Source organism: Anopheles merus, chromosome 3L (assembly GCF_017562075.2).
Source record: "Anopheles merus strain MAF chromosome 3L, AmerM5.1, whole genome shotgun sequence".
In the NCBI taxonomy this organism is placed as follows: Eukaryota; Metazoa; Arthropoda; class Insecta; order Diptera; family Culicidae; genus Anopheles; species Anopheles merus.
In genome coordinates, this window is record NC_054085.1 from 11,119,987 (window position 1) to 11,139,300 (window position 19,314).

The 19,314-nt window shown below is 42.8% G+C and overlaps 1 protein-coding gene across 2 annotated transcripts in view; it reads right to left on the bottom strand.

Annotated features, from left to right (window-relative positions):
- The window catches only part of LOC121599831 (protein CBFA2T3), an 84,154-nt gene that overhangs the window by 23,993 nt on the left and 40,847 nt on the right, over positions 1 to 19,314 (bottom strand). For both annotated transcript variants that reach the window (XR_006005750.1, XM_041927917.1), the window contains exon 2: positions 6,665 to 6,743. Coding sequence is in view for 1 of the 2 variants with exons in the window: in XM_041927917.1 (XP_041783851.1) it covers positions 6,665 to 6,743 (79 nt within the window). In the remaining variant the exon portion in view is untranslated. The remainder of the gene's footprint in view (positions 1 to 6,664; positions 6,744 to 19,314) is intronic.

Consider the following 19,314-nt stretch of genomic DNA (forward strand, 5'->3'; position numbering starts at 1 on the left):
TTGAAGCGAACGCCCGACTGCTTCGGAATGTACCACGCCACGCCAAAATTGGATGCTGATGCCCGTGTACGTGTGTGTGCGTGTGTGTGCTCGCATGGAAGCAACCGAAGCCGGCTGCAGCGATGCACCGTTGCAGCGGAAGAATTTAAAATAACAGAAAAACCCGCTCAAGCGGCGGGAGTTTATTTTCCATTTAATGCTATTTTAATTCACAATATTTCAGACCGGCCCGGGTAATTGGGAAAGCCCCGCAAGCGATGTGGAAAACTCCGGCCCGCTTGCGTGTTCAATTAAAACCGTTTTGGGAGTTGATAAAGTATACCCCTTTTTTGTTTTTGGTCCCTTCTTTTGTTTTTACAGTTTAAAATAGATGAAACATTCTCAAGTAATGTACAAAAATAAAAAATAAACGGACAAAGAAAACGTAAAAAAAGTACAGCAAAGTTTCACCGAAAAAGGTTTGCACTGCGGTTCGATTTCCACTCAATTGAATAAGTGGATAAACAAAACATTGTGCGTCTGTGGTAAGGGCGGCACACCGGGAGAAGTACGTAGAAAATTTTAAACAACAGCTGGAGAGTGAGAGGATGAGAGGAAAGAAACAAGAAAAGCTTGGAAAAATTCACTCCCCCTCCCCTTGTGTGCTAAGTGATGAAGAAAAATCCTATCGCCGGCCTTCGTGCGCCTCCACAGTGTGGTTCGCGTACACAAGCGGGGAGGATTTATCGCAAAAGCCCACCACTCCCCCCTGGGTGATGGTGGAGGGGTGCAGGGGTGAGAAAGGGGATGGGAAAATACTCGGTCTCGCAGGCTCGAACGCCGGTGGGAAAATTCATCGATAGCATCAAAATGTGGCAATAAAAATCGCTCCATCTTTCTCACCTCACCTCAGCGCGTTCTCTTCGCGTGATTGTTTTTCCTGTGTTTTTATTTTTTTCGTCCCAAACTTCCTGCCCCCCCTCCCCTCTATCGAGGAAGGTTGATTATGTTTCCCGCCCTTTTGTTGGTTGTTGCTTGTTTTTTTTCCTTCCCTCTGTCTCTCTCCCTCCCACTCCCCCTCTCTTGATTTCAATTCCAATGCAGACGGAACCATTTCAGCTGGCCGTGTTCGCACACCGGAGGGCGATTTGCCGTCGCTTTTGCATTTGCGCTCCTTAAACGGTCTGGCACACCCACCAGACCGACCCATCCTTCCTCGCACCACCCAAACCAGTGTTGTCCTGCGGCTTAATTTACCACCCAACAAAGGGCCGAGGGCGGGCTGGGCGAAACGGAAACGGAAAGAATGCGAAGGATGATTTTGCAGATGGATGCACACACTCTCACACCGGCCGTCATGTTTCCCATCCGTCGGTTTTCCGGGTGGAGGAGATGTGTGGGTACGGGAACGAAAGGGGAAGGGGGTTTTTGGTTTTGGTGAGGCTCTCGTTCTCACTCCCTCCCTCTCGTGCACCAGGTTTCGGAAAATCGGGCTTCCTTTGGATCCTTTTTTTTGTTTAGCGTGGTTGTTTTTACTGAGTTTATTTGCCCTTTTTTTCTTGTTGCCTCTCCTTCGGTTCTGTTCGTTTGGTTCACTCATCACTCCCCACACCCCACTACCTAGGGTAGTTCCCAGTCCTTGCGGCATCTCCAATACCTTTCCCCAGTCCACAGCGTCACCGGCAGCCGGCATCATCACTAAAGAAGCGTAGACAAACAAGCGTGTGAAGCGAACACAAATGCCTCTACCGGGGGGGGTAGTGTGAGCATGCGACAGTGCCCATTTGCAACTCTTGATTTTGGGACGGATCTGTCTGTGGCAAGCTTTGGTAGGAAAGCGTTTCTATTTTTCCGTATTTCATTGTATTTTTGTACATTCAAAATATTATTTTATTTATTTTTTTAATATATTTAGACCTTTTGCCAGATGTGTCAGTTGAAATCACAAAAACTGAAGTTTTGAGTTCACGTAGACAATTGTACAATTGTACAATTGTATGTTTTAGATCTATAGTTTTTGTAAATCGTTTTTTTAATTATGATTTTAGTGAAACAATCGTAATTTAATGTGGCTGCGTTTAATTTGACCACAAGTATGTTTCTCTTTCGTTTGACTGCATCCTTGTCCAGAACCATTTTACTTGATTTGTGAACTCAAGTGAAACAATTTTAATGTCATTTTAAATGTAAGTACAGTAGGTGACCGCTAACTGAGAGGTAAACAAGCTCCAGTTAACGAACAATGTTCGCTAACTGGAGTGACGTTTCTGTGGATTGATTGTTTTGATTGGCGTTGGCTGGAATAAACATACCAAACTTTTTTTTCATTTATGTTGATATAAAGTATAGTAATTCGTGTAATAACATAAATTAATAGCAAACGTAGGCAAAAGACCCTAAATTTGTATGAAAAATGCACATTTGCGACAAATTTCTCTTCATGAAATTCCGGATGTTTCATGTTTTGACGTTTAAGTGTTCGTTAACTGAGAGTAACTCCAGTTAGCGAACCTCCAGTTAAAAAGCACTCCAGTTAAAACACATCCAGTTAGCGGTCACCTACTGTAACATGATAATAATAAACTCATCCATGCAATCACCGAAGCAACTATCATCATCACCAGAAAACCAGTGGCTTTAAAGGGCCTGCAACGCCCCCCTCGAATCCACCCACATTGCCGTAGTAATATGACCCGGTTCGTGCTGACGGTACAATCCTTCGTCTTAGCATTATCGCACGCACCACGCTGCCACGGCTGTGTACGGCACGGCTGGGCAGCCCTATTATCCCTACCGTCCAGTTGGTTCTACCCACGAGAAGAGTAAAAATCCCCTCAACCGCAACCCCTTTCACCTTGCAACACAGGGCACAGGAGGTTCATGCTGCACGCCATTTCGTGTCTTCTGCGGTGCTGTTGATTTATCATCAACACCTTCGCGCAAATCCCGTGGCCCTTCTTGCAACTGTTGTTTCGCCAAAACCCAGTAACAGGAACGATTCACCAGCCACCATTGCACGCGATGGATCAATCAAATCTGGTTCAAACTGAAAAACTGGCAAACCGATCGAACACTTAGGCGCAATTACCATTTCACCCACCCGTCATTGGGTGTATGGCATTGGCCTCGTTTGCGGATGGTGGGGAGATCACCATGGCGAAAGGTGGCGCACCATTTGCATAAACAGTTTTGTTTACGTTGGAAATCGTGGGAAAAAGCATCAGCGCGAGCATCGCGTGCTGCGTGTGTCGTGGCTGTACCGTAGGTTGAGCGGAAATGGGAAAATGAATTGATAAGTAGCCATGAAGTAGCAATCATTGGTCTGAAACTGTGACTAACAGTCAATTTTATTAATTTTGCATGGCCAATTACGAAGAGTTTTTACAAGAAAACTCGAAAATGTAAGACTAACTGGTGTATTTGTTCTAAAAATAGTTTTTCAAAAATTATTCAGAATTCAACAGGAAAGGAATTGAAATGTATGTATTTATTATTTTTATATAACGCCTAGAAGCATGCAATTACAACAATGTTTCAAGAGTTACAGGGCCACATGTACCTCTGAACGCTCAATTGATACAGCGCCGTAGCGTCTCTCATCCAATATACCACAGTATTCTGAATGGAGTTTGGTGCATCCAATTCCAATGCTCAATGTAGCTCTGTACTCTCAAAGTACTCTGTGGTGTAGGCAAACGTTAATAGGTAGCTTAAAGCTAGGCGCGGAACTCAATAGGTAGCAGGCAACTCAATCATCCAGCTTGAGGATAGTAAACGTTGACGATTTAATTGAAGCAATCAAAACAAAGTGTTCCCCAAAAGCAAGTACATCGGTCCCGATAATCGGTAGACTAAGATCAGTAAAGCAAATCGACGATCTTGTGAAGAGGTAGATAGGAGTGCTAGAGGAACTCATAATAATGATGAAAAAAGAAAAGAAAATATACCGTACCAAGCGGTAGTAGCGGTGTAGCGATTCGAAAAGTACCAACACAGCACAAAAGCACCAACAAAAATAATTCATGTATCTAAGACTTAACTAATACTACTAAGGAAATTTGAACTTCAAGAAAAGGGGATAGATGTGGTATGCAATCGTTAATAGGTAGCTTTAGGTTAGGCGGGGAACTCAATACGTAGCATGGAACTCAATCGTCCAAATGTAGCTTGAGGATGTAAATAAGTACGCATAGGTAATAGTAGGTATTATAACCCTGTAATAGTGATATTATATTAGGATTAAGAAGTGCGTGGTTGAATATAACATTCGATAACTAACTCTTGACCTGAACAGTACAACTCTCTGTACGCTCAATACAGAGCAGTAAACTCAATATATCTTCACGCGCTCAATTTAGCTCTGTAAGGTATTGTAGCTTCGAACACTTCATGTACAGCTTCGTACGTCCATTGTAGCTCTGTCACCTAAAAGGATCCTCACACGATTAATATACCAGTGTAAACTTGGTATGTCACTCCGTTACCTTGATGTAGCTCTGCTAGCTCAATATACCTCTACTTTCAGCGATCAAAACTAACCTATAACTTTATTTCAGTATTATAGCACCACTAAGCAGAACTTAGAGCTATTGCAACTGTAGCTCAGAGCACTAACTAACAAAAGCAGAGGCTTCCTTGTGGTTCTTCCACTCCGCAAGCATGTTTTACTATCATTACATTTTTCTTAAACTGTTTTCCATCATTTAAAGCATCACATCATTTAACTTCACACGAACTTATCAATCTAGCGATCTTAACCTCAACCACCACAAACCAGTAAGGATTACTGGTCGCGAAAGTGTGAGCGACTGGCAGCGCTAAGAGTGGTGGTTACGCGTACCCGTGCGCACACCGATATTCAAATAAGACTCATCCCTGTTCCCTCTCCTCTCCGTGTTGATTTTCCATCGCTCGGAGGGATGTTTTCGGGAAACTGGGATCCCCCCGCGACCACGACCACACACTGAAAAAACGAGAACCCTTGCACATCACGCCCCGTTTCGCAATTTCGATTCCCAGCTGTGCCGCGGTAATCCGGATGTGCGCGGACGAACACCTTCACGTTCGCTCTTCTGCCAGTGGTCATCGCCGGCATACCATTTCGGAAAGGCTCCAAATTGTGTAACTGGACGCATACCACGGTACCACACAGTAAGTGCGATAAGGTTATGTTTTCCCCCCAGCCCAAAAACAAACATCCCCCGTGTTGCCTGTGCTGGTCCGATAGTCTACCTATTTCTTCACCTTCGCGCTTGATCGAGCGCACGGGAAGCGACAAAACGCAACACAAAGTTGTGTTTGGAAGTCGGTAGAGCGGGACCACGCATTTTCCCACACACCCAAACAAACGAGGAGTGTGCTGACGGTCTTCTCACGCTCGCGGTGTGAGGTTGCCGCACCAAGACATGATTACCAATTTGCAAACAGTTGCTGATTCATGGAAAATGCTGCTCGCTCTGCCGGGGTTCGCCTATCAGCATCCTTCCACGCCGCACGCGGTGTGGGTTTTTGGTGAGGTGATTTCTTTCGCGACCACACGGCCGAGTCTGTGCAAAAGGGAGATCCGCTCACAAAGTTCCGTCCCGACGTGCTGACGTGGTTTGGCGTAAAGAAGGAAGCAAAGCAAAAAACCGCCCGTACGATAAAGTAGCAGTCCACCCCGGTGTGAACTTCTGAAGCAGCGAGCAGGAATAAATGGATAGGAGAGAAAAAAAATCAACCCAGGAGCACATATAATTCTTTCTTTATCAAATCAGACGCACGCTCCCGGCGTGCAGGAGTGAGCTCTTTCTCTGGAGGAAGGGAACAAATGGGAAAATCAGTGTGGCTGGGAAGGAAAATTGCAAGATAGATTTCCACGGAAACGATGAAGGAGCATGGGACGAATCCGAATGGCACTTTGTGGTGAATCAACAAATCTGCGAGCGGTTCGGTTAAGATCCCATTTTCGTGCAAAGGTTGGGGCATTGGCGGGTGTAAGAGGTTGTCATATTTTTTTTGCCTCTTCTTCTACTGCTTGATTCTTCTGCTTGATTCATTTTCCTGCCGGTTTGGGATTGAGCACGTTTTTGGGTGGCCCGGTCCTGTCCTCGTAATCCTCCTCGCACAACCCGCTCGAGATTCCTTCACCACCTGCAAAGCGTTTTCAGCGTTTAGCCACTACGTGTTCGCGCCGAGATATACCTTCCCTCGTTTCGCAACACATGCTCCCTCCGCCATTAGCCTGACCCTCTTATTCTCTTACTGCCACCCCCTGCGTTACACATCTTGCCATCGTACGCAAACACGCAAACCTCGTCTGCAGCGGAATTGATAAGAGTTCGCACCGCAAGGATCCTTTGCGCTTACCCTTGGTGCACGGCGGCGAGCAAGGAACGTAAGGTCAACTCCCCCTGGAAGTAATGAAGCGTTCCGTGGTTCCTCTTAGTGTAAACACAATTTAGCACCTGATTTGTAATTAGGATGAGGAGCAGGAGAAACAGCAGAAGTGACGAAGTATCGTACAAAGTTCCAAGGTGAGGCGAAACCTTTTTTTATTTTTCAGATGACGGTTTATCTTATCATCCAGCGAATGAAGGTGAATGTTTGTGATAAATTTTAAATTGCACACCATTGTAATCAAGCGGGAAAATTTCAGAAGGATATGAATTGTTTGTTTGACTAACAAAGCAGCCTTCACGCTTACCTTTTAACTTACGAGCGCTGGTCTCGTACGTATCTTTGTCTGGTATTTCTTCTTTGATTGCTTTACCATCTAGCGCCATCTGTGAAGAAAAACGAATGGGAAAGGAGATTAAGTTTAGTTACTTCAGTAGAAGACTAGTTTGATTTTGTGTAAAGTTTCAAATTTAGTTACAAAAAACGTATAAAAGGAAAGGTCAGTAAGTAAGTAGAAAAGTACAACGCCTCAAGGTATGCAAAACCAATATTTTTGTTGCTTATTAAGAATAATTAAAGAAGCACCTAAAATGCCAAACCTTCTAAGCAGATAAAATTGTATTTTTCTGCAACAGGTTCTTACAGGTTCTTTGTAAGCGCTTAAAGGTATGTAAAACCATTATTTTTTTTTTGTTATAATTCAAAATTCGCCCGTATTGACCTTTTCTTAGTGCCCAAAAGTATATTTAGTTCAAACCGGCTCTGATAATTTCCTCACCAGCGCCTAAAGGTATGCTAATGCAGAAATTTTATTTGCTTATTATGCCCAATTAAAGAATCACCCATATTCTAAGTTCCCAAGAGACAAATATGTTAGTTCAAAAAAATATTCAATCCTCCCTGAAATCACTGCTAGCTACGAATCGTTGCGAAAGAGGTGCAACATTTGAAATATTTAAACACTTTAAGATTCCATAAAAATAGGTAAGGTATGGAATCTTAAAAAGTATTTTGTCAGTTCACTAAGCTAAAAATGTATCATTTTTGGTACACAACGATCGAAAAAAAGCAAAAGAAAGCAGACGCTTCGCTCGAACTCCTTCCCATCTAATAGAGTAATGGGCTGATGTATAACATCCAATTCTAATCGATGTTCGTTCCGACGAGACGACGACAAGCGCCACAAAAGGGGGAAAATTTAGACAACATCATTTACTGGCAGCTTTCCCACTGCGCGTTATCAACACCAGGTGTTGCGCTAGCACTCAGCCTTCCTCCGTCTTTCCATCCGCCGCCCTCCCGTTGCCTTGCTTTTTTCTCCATCAGTGATTGATTAATGCAACACATTTTCCATTTCGGTTGCGCCATAATGACGCGTCACGTCTGCTACGGTGGCCCGCAGGTGCTGACGTTCCTCTTGCGGGCGGCCCGCGCTGAAACAGTTGTGCGAATTTTCCACCCCCTTCCCGCACCGGCTGTGTTTTGCCGGCTTACCATTTTTCATTCACCGTCGTTATATTTTCGTTGTATTCCGTCTTTCCCAGGCCTGACAAATGTTTGCGTTTGCCATTCCCACACTGGCCTGGTGCCGACTACTGGCCGTGTTTATTTTGCCCATTCGCTATGTGTGTGTGTGTTTGCCCTTGTTTCGCCACACTCGGTTCGGCTCGTTTTGTTTTATTTTTTGCCCTACACCTTCGACAGCTTTCTTCGCAAACCCACTACGTGCGCCGAAAGCAAAAAAAAAAAAAGCAAACAGTCCCAGACTTCTGGCTTGGTCAAACGATTAAATTGACATTCAACCCCTTTTTCCAATTAGAAAAACTGTCATCGACACGTTTTACCATTGGATGGAAATGAACGGGTGCCCCGGACGCTGTGGGGTCCGGGGAAGGCAGGAGGCAGTGCCCGAACTCCGGTTGCGATTGTTTTCGGCAGTTTCGGCAGTTCACCAGCAGCCGGCACACGGGGCCCGGAACTGAGACGCGCACGCTGGAGCAGACTGTGTTGAACACAAAAACAACGGACGGGTGGAAGAAGAAAAAGCTAGAAAACACCGCAGCCCCCTTGAACGTCACAGCCAGCGGAAGAAAAACAAAAACAGTAGTGCACAGCTGCGGAAAGCGATGGCACAAAACGGAAAACCGTCAAAATCAAATCAAACCATTTGCTTCCAGCCATTGCCACACACAGGCCCAGCTGTTTTGCGTCCCGTGAGGAATGGGGTAGGGGAAAGACACATTTAGCACACGGCGCGCGTCACAGCAGCACACGAACACGGTGTAGTGTCCGTCAGGGAGGGCAGGGAGCGTGCTGTTTTCTTTCCCTGTTTTGTGGTTGTACTTCAGGCTCATCGCTTACTGCTGTGGGTGCGGCGCGCCCACTTTTGAAGCCTCGAGTTTGCTTGCAATGCAGGCAGAAGGTAGAGTGGTGGGAAAATGAGGAATGGAAAAACAACACCTGCACGCCATCACACCGATTTTTCCAGTGTCATACGCTAATTTGTGGGCATTTGGAGACTAATGCTACAAGTATGTATGTATGTATGTAATTAATGCAACTTCTCTGCTACTTTTTTAATTTGAATTAGAGATATAAATTGTGTAAATCTGTTTAGAAATGTGCAGATTTCTTTTTAAACTCAATACGACTTCTTTGAAGCGATCCGGTTCGAAGGACCAAATGACGTTTTCAACGTTCAAGTGGTCGTCTGCATGGCTTGATACATAAATAGCATCGATTGCCTAGATTTAGGCGCAATGTTGAAGTAAAGCTCATAAGTAAACATTTTTAGTAACATTGGAAGAAAAATCGTCGTGTATAAAACTTATAGTGCATTCAATTTTTTTTCTTCTAAATAAGTTTTATATATTTATGCGAATTACTTTAGCAGCCTAACAATACTGGGCAGGTATTTTAACGATATTTCAACACCCTAATGAATTGGAAATAGAAATAAATAAACAAAAAGTTTTGTTTCTTTATTATACTTTCACTAAAACTGATAAAAATAAATACTTGTCCAAAGTGATTAATCGTTTTGGTACTAGGTATTATGGTATTATTTTACAAATAAAAAATATTACCTTATATCGGTTTGGAAGATTCAAAATAAAAAAAATACATAATGTAAGTCCCCCTATGTATTTTCCCTTCTACAAAAATGCAAAAAATCGCTATTTTTGAGATAAAAAGGGTAACAACCTTTCTACAAAAATGCAAAAAATCATTATTTTGGTGGAAAAAAGGTCAACAACCCTGTGAAATTATAAATGCCTCGATTCAAATATCGAACAAGCAAACAATTTTCACCTTCTACTTCGTATCTACAAACTGATCGGAAAGCAGGAAAGAGAGAAAGAGAGCAACCCCGTTGAGGGGGTGAAACTAAATAAAGTTTCCTTGCGGCTTTGCACAGAAAGTTGCACACCTGCTGCACCTGCCAGCGCAAGTTTGCAGTTGCGGCCTGCAATTTACACCTGCAGCTAGCGCCGACGGGGCAAATCGATTTATAAAAATACCAACCCGACGGATGCCGTTGAGAACAAAGCGAACGATTAGACGAACGGTAGGGGGATTTTGGTGTGTGTCCCTTTGCACCGTTCCCACGCGACCAAATCTGTGCCAAGCCCGGTACACAAACGATTCGCTGGGACATTGTTGTTCCATTCCTCCTGAGGGGAGGTAAAAAGAAGCTTCTGCCTCTCTCTCTCTCTCTCTCTCTCCGTCTCTCGAGACAGAGTGCATTATGTTGTACCGTCGTAAAATTGGAGGGAAAATGGTGGATTAGCCTCGCTGCCCGTGAAGCCCGTGTGTGAGCGTCTCGTACAACAGTTGCTTGGCGGGATGCTGGCTCGCACACACCTTATGCGCTTGCAAAAACCCGCACTCGGCTAATACCAGCACCGGCATGCTCTAGAACAATGGCGGGAAAGGGACAATGATAAAAAGAAGACAAAAAAGGTGGAGAAGAAAACTAAGGACCAACCAGAACCAGCCAGTCCGCCAGCGTAGCGAGCCAGCTTGAGCACAACATAACCTATATTAAAATATCGTTCTTCATAAGTTTTTGACAAATAGAACATATGGGCCCCACTTGGTCGCATTTTCCCCGGCAGCAGCAGCAGCAGTAGCATTTTCCGATGCGGTTCGCTTGCCCACCTGATCCGTTTTGCGGCGCGTTTCGTTTTTCCCGCTCTTCCTTCTACTTGCTTCTCGGTTTTCCCGCATCCTTGTACCTTTACTTCAAGGGTTACACTCACACATACACACACACATACATTTCCGGTCTCTCCTCACCTTCGCCCATTTACACGAGAGCTCCACACACATACACATACACAATATTAATGGATTGAAATGGTGTGTTGGTGGAAGTTTTTCGAGCTGGTGGAACACATTTGCTGCCGGCTTTGGTGGTTGGTCCTCCCAGCCACCCATCCACTCTAAGCCGCCTCTAAGAGCCAAGGATGGATTGCTCTCTTTCTCTCGCCTGTTCTGCCTCTCTTCATCCATTATGTCCTAATCCGTCGACATTGGACCACCAGAGCTCCATCCTCGATCCCATTCCTCGATCCAAAAATACACAAAAAATCCTTCCCCAAAACCCATGCATTAGCATCATCGACGATGGATTCTGTTCTATTTCCCCCTCGCGTCGCCTTCCTACCAACCGATGCGGGAGGAAAAAAGGCTCCCCATTGGAAGTATCTCCCACATCTACGGGCTACGTTTGAGGTTTTGTAAGTAGCAAATATTTGCTGCCCAGGGATTTAATCCCAGGCAAGCCCTCGCGAGGTACGTCCAAAATGAGCCGGGCTACTACAACACACCCTCCGCCCCAACGCCTTATCTGTACCGAACCGTACGCCAAACTTGTCATCATCGGTTCGTTGCTGGTTCCGCAGAACGGAACGCACCTGGGGGACGCACAAAACTCCCGAAAATGGCCCGTACGAGCCGAAATATCCCACTCTCAAGTGAATGGGGATTACCGACTCTTTTCCAAATCAAATCCAAATCAGCTGTGCCCTCCGAAGGAGCGAATGCGGAGAAGGGAGTCCAATGGAAAAGGCCATCTTAATCGGTGCTTGGCCCAATGTGTGTGTGTGTGTGTGTGTGCGTTTGATGGTGCTTATCAGTGAACGAAACGAAAGCAGCCAGTTCCCAGCTGTTTGACAGCTCTCGGTGGAGATTTATTGGCGGTGGAAAAGTGTCCTGCTCGTTTCGGTGCAAGATATGACGATTGGAAATTAAGGAAGCAGAGGGGAAGAGCATTTTGGCGGTATGGATAGCAGGGCTGGAGGAAGCAGTACAATTGTAGTTGAAATTGAATGTAATAAAATGTATTCTGGAAAAGTTTTGTGATATACAGTGAAGCGTCGTATTTCCGTGTACCTTTTATCCGGGCTGTTTAGAAACGACAGTCCAATACAAAGGTGACATAGCGTTCGGAGGAAGTAATTTAAAAAAAAAGGTTATCAGAGCAGTTATCATAACAAAAAAACAATATAATTCAAGGCATATTTCAAATATTCTCATTCTCATTCACATTTTAAAAAACATGAAGTTAATAAAAACTGGATAATTTTTATCGAAACATAAGTTAAATTAACAGGAATTTGTGAATAAATATATCATTTGATTCATTTCCGGGTTATTTGTATATCCGTGAGAGCTCGGATAAATGGCACTCCACTGTATCAGATATGCAGGCTTATTCTATTCTGAACTCAATTCGATTCGAGTCCAGACAATGAACTCCAAAGTGAACTTTTCCATACAAATAAACACACAAAATTCATCAAAATTCATCGACGTCGAGCCGACTCGATTATGAGAATAGAATACGCCTGATGGTTAGAAAATTTCCATCAATACTGTATGTTGAGCGTTCGTCGTTACTAAAAGCATCAATAAATATTTTAAACATAATGATTGGATAGTTTAACAAGCGCAAACACCAAGTAGATTCAATCCTCTTAAATAGTATCATGTGCTTTGCTCCAAACTACTATAGGCAAGGTTGAGCGATCAAATCCCAAATCTATACAAATTATGACGATTGAAACCTTTTCTCTCTATATGTATCTCCTCTTTCTCTCTTTCTTTCTCTCTCACACACACACATACTCACTCTCTGTATCTCTCTGTTGCTCCTGCCTTGTAGGAGGATGAAAGGTGCAGTGTCAAATACAAACGAATAGTGAAAAGAAGATCTAAGAACGCCATCCATAAATTACGTACCACTTTTGTTGCAAGAAGTTTGACTACTAATTTTCCATTGCGCGTTATACTTCTTCTTCTTCTTCTTCTTTGGCACAACAACCGGTGTTGGTAAAGGCCTGCCTGTACCTACTAGTGAAGTGAGCTTGGCTTTCAGTGAATTATTATTGTTACCATAGCAGGATAGTCAGTCCTACGTATGGGGGCACGGTATATTCGGGGCTTGAACCCATGACGGGCATGTTGTTAAGTCGTTCGAGTTGACGACTGTACCACCACACCGGACCCGTGTTATACTTATCACGATTGTTTTATAGCGCAGGAAGCGGGGGGGGGGAGGTCTAACGCTGCATTCACGTAACCTTGAATACATTGTTTTCAATAGAATAAAATTCGGGAATGATTTTTAATAAAACCTGATACTAAACCAGGGGACTTCAAACTTTTCACTTCGCGAGCCGCATTGCTTCTCAAATATCGTTGTTGATAGCAATTTTCGTCACCTTTAGCTAGTAGACGAACGATCAAATCTTTTAATGAGAAAATACGAACTGAATGTATCCACATTGTACAGCTTTCTATTATTGAAGCAATATTATAAACTTAAAAATTGAACATTTAAATTTAGAAAAACAATAAAAAAAATATTGTTTTTGTTTCTGTCTTTACAAAGTAATCACAGTCTGCATTATAGGCTCTTGAGCTGTTGATTGTAGTTTGAAGACCCCTGTTTTAAAAAGATTTCTACAGAGCCAATTCCAGGAAAAATAAACTTTTATATTTTCAGAGTACAGTATTTTATAGATAACCTTAACAGAGTTTTGCAAATTACCAAAAATACCGCAAACCACTTAAATTACTACAAAATTTAGTTTTGACGCCAGAAATCAATAAAATAGGATATCTTAATAAAATAATATTTGAAGACTACGGAAAAAAACTACAAAATAATAGCTTCAAAAACATAGACCTAAGAAAATTCACTGTACACATTATTGTACCGTATGTATATCTATTACAGCCTCTAGAGTACAGCTATCACCTCTTTTTTCATTTTTCATTTAAAAATTTCAATTATATCTTCTTTTCATTTTTTTTATCTTTACCAAGAAGTGTAACAGCCCCGATGACACAATTTCAGCTGCAGATTGAAACGGGGCGAGCCGTTTAGCCATCAGCCAACCGAACACACACACTAACCGAAACATGTTCCATAATTGCCCCTCAGAGGAGCACGGCAGTGCAGTGGCGATCTTCTCAGCAACAGCAGCAACGACCACGACGACGACGCCCTCCGTAGAGCAATCTGTCTGAGAGTTTCGCATAAACCGCAAATGTTGCACCAGTGGGACCGGTTGGACCGAAACGCATGTCGCCCGTTTTAGGTCCCCTTTGGGTACCGCGGTCCGGTTGGTCAACCGTTCCGTTTAGGATTCGGGCTAAAAGCCCCCGAAAATGCGCACGTAGCACGTGCGGGACACAGAAATCCGTCCGAGACGGAAATGGTCCATTAGACCGGCGTCCGTGTTTGGTTTCGGATCATGGCGCGTACCTCTGTTCCGTACTCCGTACCCATGCTGGTGTGTGTGTGTGTGTGTGTGTGTGTGTGTGTGTGTGTGTGTGTGTGTGTGTGTGGGAAAGAGTATTCCGGTAATCATCTTCGAAACCTGTCGGCGCACGATGACACCAGCTGCAGGCAAAACCGAGAAAACACACAATCCTCCTTCGCTCGGCGATGTCCTGTTCCCTTTTCGGAGCAGCACCAAGTCCACACCCATTCTCCTCCCACCCACCAACGGGGGGGGGGGGGGGGCTAGTCATGTTCGATCCCATGCCCGTCGACCGACGGCGATGTCCCCATTCCCAAAGACACCCACCGGGCACCGGGTTGTAGCGAGCTGCCTCTGCTACCACTGCAACAAAAAGGACCTTCCGAGGGGAGGGGCGCATTCCAGGGGGCGAGATGCGAGCGCCGAGCGACTTCTTGGGCGAGTGAGCGGCTCTCCTCGGCACTCGGTAAAGGAAAACTCCGTTTTGCATGGGACGGAAGCAGCTGTGACTGAAAGAATTAATGCCGGCGTGCCCGCTGGTTTGTGCCGCTGTTGCCTTCTGTGTCGGAAGTTCTGCCCGGTTTCGGAATGCTGCTCTCACTCTTGCTGTCTCTCTTGCTCTCGCTCGCTCTCTCGCTTTGGTTAAAAATTCGAAAAACCCTCCATTTCCGGAAGCGAAATGACTCCCTCAACATACACGCCGGGGTTGAGTCGGTGTGCCGCGCGGGTCAGAAATACATCGATGATGACGACAGTTCAAGCTGGTGCCTCTTCCCTCGGTGGCACTTTTTGCCAGTTGGTGCAGTTGAAGGTAAATAAAATGACGGAAGTGGCAGCGCGCATGGCGAGCGCGTAGTTGTGCCAATGTTGATTGTAGAACAAGGTCGGCGAGAGGGTGCAAGGTGTAGAGGGGAGGGGGCAGAAAAAATGGATTCTTTTAACGTTCAAACTAATAACGAAAGTTTCCCTTTTTGCACAAAGCCAAATGTGGAGAGCCGATTCGGGGCCGGGCAGTAAATTTATGTGATTCGAAGCGGATGGTCGGAATGATTTTTCCTTCCCCGTTTTGCACCGCACCTCCACCAGCATCCTCCCTTTCGATTGGACCGCATTCCAGTTGCGAAATGCTTTTCTGTGATTTTGATGTTTAAATTTTAGAATTTGCATGATTTTCTTGAAGAATTTATGTTGCAATAGTACTTTTCCAATATAAATTTAATTTAATTCAAACGTCAAATGTAGATAAATAGGTTAATTCACAAAACAGAAATAGTTTCGAAATAACGTGAATGAATAGGATTGACGTAGGAAAAAATAAAAATCTCATATAAATAATAAATAAGAAAGCAATGTAAAGACAATAACAAAAGATGATGGTAAAACAAGAACAAAATAAAACAACATATAAAGAGAAATTAATTATTAAACCATCAAATGGTAAAATTTAGATAATCTTTAGATTTTATAAAAGAAACAAACAAAAATCAACAACAAAAACGAAATAAAAATAGTTCAAGAAACAAATAAAAACATTATGAATAAAGACAAATAATCAAAACAAATATGAAAATGTCTTAATATGTATGAATAAGCAAACAAAAGATACAAAAACTGCTGTATAACATCAAATACAACAAAAAACAAAACACATTAAGCCGTAAATTGTGGTTCGCTGATAAAAATAAGTAATCGTACAAAATTAAAAAACATAATTAAACAAAGAAGACATACGAACACATTAAATGGTAAAATATAGATAAAATTTTGTTTGTGTAAAGGAAACAAACAGAAATCAACAACAAAAATGAAATAAAAATAGTAACAAAAACCGATGAAAATATTATGAAAAAAGAAAAATAATCGAAAAAGATATGAAAATGTATTAATATTTATGAACAAGCAAACAAAAGATGCAAAAACTATTGTACACCATCAAATACAACAAAAAAATAAAACACATCAAGCAGTAAATTGTTGTTTGCTGATAAAAATAAATAATCGTACAAAATGAGCTTTTATTTCAGTCCATTCGAGAGAGAAACAAGAATTTTGCCGACTCAATTAAATTGGCCCAAGCGCTTCCGCCTCCACCCACGGGGGCTTTCGTAAGTTCAGGCTCAGCAGTTTTTCTTTCCCGTTGTTTCCCCAACCTCGTCCTGCTACGAACAACACACAGTGGGGGTACAATTTTGCTTCAACCATTTCAAACCCTCTCCACAACAACTTCCCACAGCACCGAACGGCTGCTTGCCAACTGCTGCCGTTCGACATTAGTTTGAGTTTTTATTTATTTTTGTACACTTCATCGCTTGGCTGGCCTTCGTCGTCGTCTTCCGAAGCCGCGCGCACGGTTGGTGTGAAAGGCGGACCCCCGCTCAGGCCCACATTTGAAATTGCAGCACATTGTAACGATTGCCCGGGCCTCCAGCCATTCCCATACAGTCGACTCAATCGGGCAGAGTTCGTGTGGGTGTAGAGCAAAGAAAAAGAGGTGCGGAAAAGAAATTGATTCCCGCAATGGTGCCACGAATGGATCATGTGTCTTTTTACTGTTTCCCACTTTCGGTGGACACCTTTTTTTTTGCGAAGAGAAGTACCTTGAAACACACTCTCAAGTTGGTTGTACACGAAATGTTCCTTCTCTTCATGGCGGGGCTGTCCATTGGTGACAGTTTGAGGACTCCTTTCCGAGAAACCGTCTGGCCTCGCAGGAGGAAACATTACGGACTTTACTACGAGCCAGCACTAGTTAACATGTGGCACTCAATCGAAGGGCGTCCAATACGCGCCGACACCGAAGGTGGTCGATAAGCTCGGAAGTAGAATGAAACCTCCAAGCATGCAAGAACGATTTCCCTCTAAGAAATTGGAGCCGTTAGGAAGAAAGCCGTTTGCCGCGCTCTGCCGTCGACAGTTGGGGAGTTTTTCATTCAAATTGAATCAATGTTACACCATGCCCACCATCACCACCAAGGCAGACAAGGTTGCAATTTATGTCCTGACGCAGGGGGCTGGCTGGGACAGAACCAAGGAGTGTACAATTTATTGGAATTGATAAGTTTTAATTTAAAATTTCAATTAACTGCCGCAGCACGGTCGGTGCGGCCGACTTCTCGGGTAGCGTTGGTGCGATACCAGTTGGTACCATTCTGCCCGCTTCCGGGTTGAGCTCAACTAAGAAAGCGAGGGTAAGCTTTGCCAGCTTTTTTTGCTGGCTCCTGCCCGATCCTTCGGAATGCAAGATGACAGCGATCGCTTTCCCTGCGCTCATGTACACACACACACGCACCTCGAAGCGGTGAGGGTTAGTTAAAACGTGCGCACGGTTAACTTTATCGAATGGTTATTTATGTGACACGGATTATTGAGCCAACCAGGCCAATCCCGGGGGGGGTAAAGGAGAGTTTCCGTAAAGCGTAATTGAAGCGCCAACCTCTCACACGCAAAAGCTTTTGGTTTTTGTTTCGCTGTGCTTCCAACAAACAGGTGGAAAGATGCTTTTTTGCTTTGTTCGCACGGTTGTTTCGCGGCTCAGGTCAGGCACAGTCTGGCACGGGAGTTAATTATACGCTACACCTGTTGGGCCGGCGTCACGATTAGAAGGGGGGAAAGGTTTTCGCTAAAGGTGTGCTTTTATTAGGCGATAATCATAACCATAAAATAGAAGATAAATTGCTTGAAAAGTGTGAACTTACGCATGTATGAGAGAGTGTTTTGGGCAGATTAGGCTCAGAAGAGGGAATTCTAATAGGCTCACTGTTAGGGGAAGTGAATGCTCCTGTAAGATTTTTACAGTTTATAAGTTAATGGTATGCTTTAGTAATGTAGGAAAGGATAAATTATTGGAAAATACCTTATTTACCATGCTAAATGTACTATCACTTTTCGCTATGTAATAACGATAAAAAACAAGTCGAGAAATCAGGACGAAAAAAAAGATAATAACATTTCTAGAGATGTCCATCAGCAACAACATTGTTGACGTCTTACGGTAGGCAATTTGCATTCCACATTTAGAATTAGGACACCTAGGATAACTAGTACACATAGGATTTAGAAGTTCGATTGTAAATAAGAAAAATTAGAAGAATTTTAATTTGACAGGGAATAAACATTAGCCCTCGAAACCTCGGCAAGATAACACCATTTATTATTATTACACGTTTTTTAGTGAAATCGCTTACTTTTGGTTATGAAAATGTAATGCTCACATCGCCCTGTTTTGCGAGCATTATTCTCACAAACTCTGTCAAATGCATCTTACGTTTTAGATTGCTTTCTCCCCTGTGTCTGTCCGTTGCTAAGGTGAATGTTGCTGTCCTTCTCGATTCTCTTTTCAATGCACTAAAAAAATGCCTTAAAAACGTGAGGTTTTTTTCATTACTCACATCTACCATTATAATTAAATTTCAATGAAAGAAGCAATGAAATTAACCTCACGCTTTTAAGGCATTTTTAAGGGCATTTAAAACGTGTTTTAAAACTTTTTTTTATTATTTTTTATTATTGAGATATCGTCATCAAACATTATAGCCACATTATAAACAGCATATCCATTTTTGTCATAAGCATGCTATCTTTTCCTACTAATGTTTAATGTTTTCATTTTTAATTTTGAGTTTTACTAAGTAATACATTTTTTGTTAAGTTATACTAAATTATTGATCTGTATTCTACATAAATGTTGTTTGTTTGTCGTGTTAATCATTTTCATTTCATTTTTGCATTATTTTTTATCAGTTTTTACTCATTTACTCATTTTGTTTGTTTGTTCGCTTACAAAATTTTTCATATTTGTTTGCGTTTTTAAAACAATATAAAGCATTCCCAAAGTATTACAAAGTTTGTATGTTTCATGTTTACTTTTACTAAATCGGTGCTTTTTATTCTGATTAAATGTTCTTGATTTGTTCTATATAATTGTTTTCTTCTGCGTGTAACTGCAGCTGCAAAAACGCCTACCATTCATATTTTTTATTAAATTTAAGTATAAATTATTGATTCGATCGATAATATGAAAAAGTTTTCTTTGTGAACATAGTTGATGCAACATTTAAAAATGCCGCATTTTTGTCATTATCAGAACATTGTCATCTCCAGCTGCCTCCGGCAAAAGATTCACCATCAATCGTATCCTCGCTGTGGAACGATATCCCCCCGGGGCCATTCTGCTTCAAATGAT